This window comes from Oncorhynchus masou, chromosome 31, assembly GCF_036934945.1.
Source record: "Oncorhynchus masou masou isolate Uvic2021 chromosome 31, UVic_Omas_1.1, whole genome shotgun sequence".
Lineage (NCBI taxonomy): Eukaryota > Metazoa > Chordata > Actinopteri > Salmoniformes > Salmonidae > Oncorhynchus > Oncorhynchus masou.
This window is the reverse complement of record NC_088242.1, coordinates 8440416-8447403: the sequence shown is the minus strand read 5'-3', so window position 1 is coordinate 8447403 and position 6988 is coordinate 8440416. Positions and strand designations below refer to the sequence as shown.

The 6988-nt window shown below is 37.1% G+C and overlaps 1 protein-coding gene across 1 annotated transcript; it reads right to left on the bottom strand.

Annotated features, from left to right (window-relative positions):
• Positions 1–1022: 1022 nt before the first annotated feature.
• Positions 1023–6368, bottom strand: LOC135523391 (Golgi apparatus membrane protein TVP23 homolog B-like). The gene is made up of 7 exons (XM_064950031.1): positions 6288–6368; positions 5717–5796; positions 5441–5585; positions 4623–4712; positions 1993–2118; positions 1662–1790; positions 1023–1459 (listed from the first exon to the last, which is right to left on the bottom strand). Exons 1-7 carry the CDS (start codon positions 6297–6299, stop codon positions 1433–1435), a joined length of 609 nt encoding a protein of 202 aa, XP_064806103.1. The 5' UTR covers positions 6300–6368; the 3' UTR covers positions 1023–1432.
• Positions 6369–6988: the final 620 nt, after the last annotated feature.

Here is a 6988-nt window from a genome sequence, read left to right as displayed (position 1 = left end):
GACAAATTCAACTGTCAAAGTAGTTAATTGCCAAAATCAAGCTAGCAAAATGACTCTTCTGATTACCTGAACCCGACCTGCTTTGTTTTGTCCTCCATCTCCCTCGCGGACGCATCCTCGGTCGGGATGTTCGTGTGAAACGTGGATACAGAATTAAGGCTACTAATATGGAAAATATATTTAGCAAAAACTATTAAAAAATAACAACGACACCTAGAATGATCATTGGCTGGGGCGGGACAATCAACAAGAGATCGCTTCCCTATACGTCTTCTTCACATCGGTCATGGACAGCGGCCATCTTTGTTGTGGCAGAAAACTTGCTATAATGCACCACAAGGTGTCGCTAACATTTGTGGAGCAATGGACATAATTTATGACCAACATGCATGACTGATGTTAAGCAGGCTCATGAGTTACTTACAAAGTAGTGATTTAAACACATAAGTTTATCTAATACCTCCCCATAAAGTTCCCATAAGTAAAACTACAAATCAGAGGGGGTTGATGTTCCTGTGTGTACTTTATTTATTTAATATTTAATTTATTTAACTAGGAAAGTCAGTTATTAAGAACACGTTTATTTTATAACGACGGCCTACCACGGCCAAAACCTCCCCTAACCCGGACGACGCTGGGCCAATTCTGCACTACCCTATGGGACTCCCAATTACAGGCAGTTGTGATTTTATTAATTTTGATTCATTTAACCTTTATTTAACCAGGCAAGTCAGTTAAAGAACAAATTCTTATTTTCAATGACGGCCTAGGAACAGTAGGTTAACTGCCTGTTCAGGCAGAACAACAGATTTGTACCATGTCAGCTCGGGGGTTTGAACTTGCAACCTTCCGGTTACTAGTCCAACTCTCTAACCACTAGGCTACCCTGCCTTAGACCGCTGCACCACTCAGGGGCCTTACTCTTTGACACCAAACATCTAAGTAAAATTAAAGATGTCAGATTCCAAAAAGATGAGTAGTGTAGGATGCACCTCATGCTGCACATCCAAAATAACTCAAAAACACACGTCATTTTGAAATGTTATAAATGTATTTGCACAAAAACATGAACACATGAACTTGATGTTCTATATTTACAACCATCAATATTATACAGGCAACATGTTTGTATAATACTAGTCAGAAACAACATTTCATTGTATTGTATAAAGTCTCAGGATAATATGCAAAACATCAAAGCAGATAAGGGATTTGCTTTGAGTCAGTAGAGCTACAGTGGAAAAACTTACCTTATCTACAAATGATGCTATTTCTCTCTTGAAATGGTATCAAAAAAGGGAAAACCCGTCAAAGGTAAGCAATGTCCCAAAAGATTTCTATTAAGTATTAGCTGCTAGTAAAACTCCAGATATACAACGGCATTCAGAATAATGCAAACATATGTTCAGATCAGGAGAGACGACGCTCTCCTTTATGATTCCTCTTGGTTAGTCATTGTCTGTCAGAGAAAACACACAAAACACAAAACAACATCAGGTATAACATCCTGATCCAATAAACGCAAACCATTCCTGTCCATTTCCTGGAAGGACTTTCCGCGTTGCATCCCGATTCTCCACCCTTCTCCCGAAGTGTGTCAGGGAGCTTTCAACGGCACCCTTCTGAAATGAAATTCTGAGACGAGGCATTAGAAAAGTTACCTGTTTAAGAAACTGCCTTCCGAAATAGTTAGTAGCCATGTTCTTCAAGTTCGTCCTACTGCCCACTTTACAGCGAACGTAGCCATACAGGTTAGCCCCCTGGAGCACCACGCCCATGATCACCACCGCCTGGGTGGAGGAGAGGGAGACGTTGACAACAGGGACACACCACTTTTCACACGGATCAACCTCATTGTGAGTATGGCGCTGGCGATACCAAGCTCGTGGGGTCACGTAGGCAAAAAATACATCATGCACTCAATGTACTGTAAGCCACTTTGGGTAGAAGTGTCTGCTAAGTGGCATATACAGTATTTATACTAAAACTAACCAGCCACTTAATCTTGAAGGAGAAGAGGGTGCTGAAGATGAAGAAGACCCAGATGATAGGACACACGACTAGACCCAGCCAGAAGATCCTCGACTCGGAGTCTGACACCAGCTGCTTTGAATTCCCCTGAGGAAGATAGGCATTTCACAGATGTGAGAATAACCTACTAGCTTGTTGACCAAGTTAGAATTTGGCAATGTAAACTTTTGGGCCAATTCTATAATTGAGGGTTATAATGATTTGAATGAAAACAAACTTTAGTCACACGCGCCGAATACAACAAGTGTAAAATTTACCATGAAATGCTTTACTTACAAGCCTTTAAAACAACAGTGTTAAGAAGAGTTAAGAAAATATTTACCAAATAGACTAAAATAAAAAGTGCATCTAACATAATGTAGGTGGAGTCAGATATAACTAATACATAACTAATATGCTTTGTTGTGGAGTAAATCCATTTGAAATCAATCACTTCTGAAAGGCACCCCTTTTGATTTGAACAAAACCTTCCGTACATATTTGCCCATTATAGAAGTGCTCAGAAAGTTACATTTTGGACCTGAATACCAAAACATTCAGGAGATAACAGGGCCTCAGTTGACCCATGTTACATACCATGACACATCCATGTCTTCATCACTGGAAAAGATAAACAGTTTAGATTAAGAAATCATGTAAAAGCTGACAAACAGGGTTGTCAAACTTTTTAATAATTTATGGATTTGTTTTATATTTTTTTAAATAAGTTTACCATTTTTTCATATTCGAATATATTTGTACCTTAGATCATATTATACAGCAGATGAAACAGTTTTTTTTTTTTTTAACTCAATCAGGGTCTTGACATACTGTTGAGAGTAAGAATAGTAGAATGCACAAGATGCAATTTAGATTTTTGGTTGTTCATCAGCAGTTTCCCTCTTGCTATGTCAGTCACTGACAGTCACTCAATTAGACCTTGTCAGCTGACATTTTTGAGATTGGTAAATTAGTCTAGCCAGCTGTCTAAACTTTTACTACTCATGGTCGAATTGCCAACCAGAAGGGCCCCCATTGATTTTGTTAGTCACACTCACTCAGATATATTTAAAAAATTGCAAACATTTCTTCCCACACTACATTTAAAATGGCATGAAATGAGTTATAAAATTGCAAAGTATTCTATCCACCCTATGACAAAATGTGTAAAGTTCAGCAGACTTGTTTTAAAACTGCAGCATTATCTCTACGCCTCATGTCAAAATGTGTAGAATTTCAGCACACTTGGTTTAAAACTGCAGCATTATCTCTACGCCCCATGTCAAAATGTGTAGAATTACAGGAAATTAATTCATTTTTCCCCCTTCTCTCTCTCCACTGTCAAGGGGGAGATTCAAGAGCATGTGTGGGTATGTGTATGCCTCTGCAGACTAATGAGGCCCCCACCCCGATGAAAGTTCCCCATCCATGATCTAAGGTTGTTGTGTTGTGCCCGCCATCGGCTGAGACACAACATGCTATTGAATGCAGTGTGGTGTCATGTTTTGGTTGGTAAATGTACAAAAATGGGAATAAAATTGAAAATGTCAACTTTCAAGTGGTACCACAAAGATAGTTGGGAGGTCCACACATCAGAGAATGTTGACGGTCCACACATCAGAGAATGTTGACGGTCCACACATCAGAGAATGTTGACGGTCCACACATCAGAGAATGTTGACGGTCCACACATCAGAGAATGTTGACTTCAGTGGGAATATCTTATTTTATATGATATTATACTCTCAATACTCCATAGGAAACCTATTGAAATCATAGAACTACAGATAATAGAATAGACATGACCATTTAAATTCACATTCGACAGTGGATGGACTGGCGGTGATCTTTGTGGTAGTAATTAGAAGTTAACAATTCTATTCAATTTCAATGGTGTACCAGCTAAATTGCAGTTGTCTGGAGGGATAGGTCCATTCTACAAATTCTATATCTATGATTGAAAAGACACCCACCCTGTACTCAAGAGCATGTTGTTTCTCAACAGACGGCAGCCACCACACAAAAACCTCAGATTCTGTGAAATAGAGTCGAAATTACAACATATGTGAATCTAAAAAAAAATATTCACACATTTTTTAAATCATTGACGTTAAAGGTTTAAAAAAAAAAAATAATAATAATATTACATTTTTTTTTTCAAGAAATAATAAAATATAGTTTGATAAAAAAATGTTTGTAAGCTTTTACATGATTATCAATCTAAACGGTTTATCTTTTCCAGTGATAAAGACATGGATGTGTCATGGTATGTTGGGGTACGTAACATGGGTCAACTGAGCCCCTGTTATCTCCTGAATGTTTTGGTATTCAGGTCCAAAAAGTTACTCATTTTCTAACCGCTTCTACCATGGACCAAACATGTACGGAAAGTGTTGTTTAAATCAAAAGGGATGCTGCCAAAAAAGAAGAAAAAGGTGATTGAATTCAAATGGATTTACCCTGTTTACCCTATGACATAAAAATCCAGAGTCGATACAGGTTCTATGGAACTAGGTTTGACCCTAAAGACGAAGGTATTTCAGTAGAGGGTAGTAGTTGGTTGGGTAGTTAGTTACTGCCTACCCAGAAGGACTGGGATGTGTGTCATCTACCTTTCTGGACTCAAACACCCAGTGGCTTTTTCCATCGTCATCCACCTGGTTCCACCACCTCAGGCCCACCATCAACCGGCCTGTGATATTCTGAAATATAGTATTTGGTGTTAATACATAATTAGGCTATTTACTTAAAGCAAAATAAAAAAAAGAGGTTTTACAATATTTACACTTGTTCTATTCATATTCTACTGATGTTCAATCAATATTCTATTGATATTATATTGCTGTTCAATCGATGTTCTATCAATGTTCAATCGATGTTCTATCGATGTTGAATCGATATTCGATTGATGTTGAATCGATATTCGATTGATGTTGAATCGATATTCTATTGATGTTGAATCGATATTCTATTGATGTTGAATCGATATTCTATTGATGTTGAATCGATATTCTATTGATGTTCAATCGATATTCTATTGATGTTGAATCGATATTCTATTGATGTTCAATCGATATTCTATTGATGTTCAATCGATATTCTATTGATGTTCAATCGATCTTCTATTGATGTTATATGGCTGTTCAATCAATATTATATTGATGTTCTATTGATGTTCAATCAATATTCTATTGATGTTCAATCAATATTCTATTGATGTTCTATTGATGTTCAATCAATATTATATTGATGTTCTATTGATGTTCAATCAATATTCTATTGATGTTCAATATTCTATTGATGTTCAATATTCTATTGATATTCTATTGATTTTATATTGCTGTTCTATTGCTTTTATATTGCTGTTCTATTGCTGTTACTGATCTATTATTATTATTATTATTATTATTATTAACTGTTCAGGGTCTACCTTAACGGTCCAGAAGTCAGCTGACAGGAAAAGGATGATGGTGACCATGCAGGCGATGAAGCTACTGCTGAGGAGCTCACAGAGAAGGTACACCAGGATGGCACTCATCCTGAAGAATAGGTGGAAGAAGGAGGCCACTGGATGCCTAGAAAACATGGTAGGAGCATGAACTTCTCGTGCATTTCTCAGCCAATGCAGTAGGTTTGAATGATCTGTCGCTTCTATTCAGGGCTGAGAGTCATTGCATTATACCGTCTTGTGGCTGAACCAACTTACTTGATTTTAGTCTTCTTTGACTTTCCTCTGCCTGTATCCTCCTCGGCATCAAACAGGGAGACGTCATCATCGTTGTCATCCTAGAAACATATGAAAGAAGACAGTCATCACTCCAAACATGTGATGTGAAAATGCTATAATCTGCATCCTTCATCCATTGCATACTAAAACAATGATCCCCGTTAAAAAAAAAACAACGTTAGCTAGCTCGACAGCCAATACCTGGATTGTTACATGTCCAGTGTGTGATAGGCACTTAGCTATCAACTTCACTAACCTCACTAGCTAGACACTGATTTGTTAGTGTTCGTGATTTGTTAGGTGGCTATTGTCATAAAATAACCAGTTTGTTAAATAGGCCTAACATGTAAACAAAGTCTAGCTAAACGATTATGTTAGCATGCAAGCTATCTTCTCTGGATGAGAGGTAACGTTATATTTTCTCCATACGTCCCAGGAAGATGCAATATTACGATGTGATTTCTTAGTAACATGTTTACCATACCAAATAGCCAAACTTGATCAAATTATTAAATGATATGATGAAAAAAAGCGACAACTGACGACTTACCAGTCTCATCATTGTGAAAACTGCAGACGGGACTACACTTCCGGGTTACGCACTAGGTCAAAGTGTATGACACTGACAAATCAAGAGCCAATGAAGATTATTTCCAGGTTCAAAACTATTGGGAACTCGGAAATCTCTAACTTCCGACTTCGGGGCGTTCAAGACAAAAAATAAAAAGAGCTCCGAGTGAATAATCGTTTATCAGTCAAGCAACTCGGAATTCCTAATCGGGAACTGGGGCTTCTTTAACTTGTATTTTTTTTCCAAATTGTACAAACATATATGTAAGTGGAATTATACATTCAAAATGCATATTTAGCAAAGAACATAAGCAAACACACAGGTTTAAGAATAAAAAACGAGAATAAAAAGTAACAGGTATTTTACTCTATACTGCACATTCAACAATAGATATGGTATGTAATAGTGGTATATAGATGTTAGTTGGTGGTATGTAATAGTGGTATATAGATGTTAGTTGGTGATATGTAATAGTGGTATATAGATGTTAGTTGGTGGTATGTAATAGTGGTATATAGATGTTAGTTGGTGGTATGTCATAGTGATATATAGATGGTGGTATGTAATAGTGATATATAGATGTTAGTTGGTGGTATGTCATAGTGGTATATAGATGGTGGTATGTAATAGTGATATATAGATATTAGTTGGTGGTATGTAATAGTGGTATATAGATGGTG

Bases quoted from the DNA above. Each gene is read 5' to 3' on its own strand.
- LOC135523391 (XM_064950031.1), bottom strand. The intron at 5,586-5,716 runs GTAAGTTGGTTC...CATGTTTTCTAG, and splicing joins TCAAAGAAGACTAAAATCAA to GCATCCAGTGGCCTCCTTCT. The intron at 1,460-1,661 runs GTAACTTTTCTA...TTTCTCTGACAG, and splicing joins GAAGGCAGTTTCTTAAACAG to ACAATGACTAACCAAGAGGA.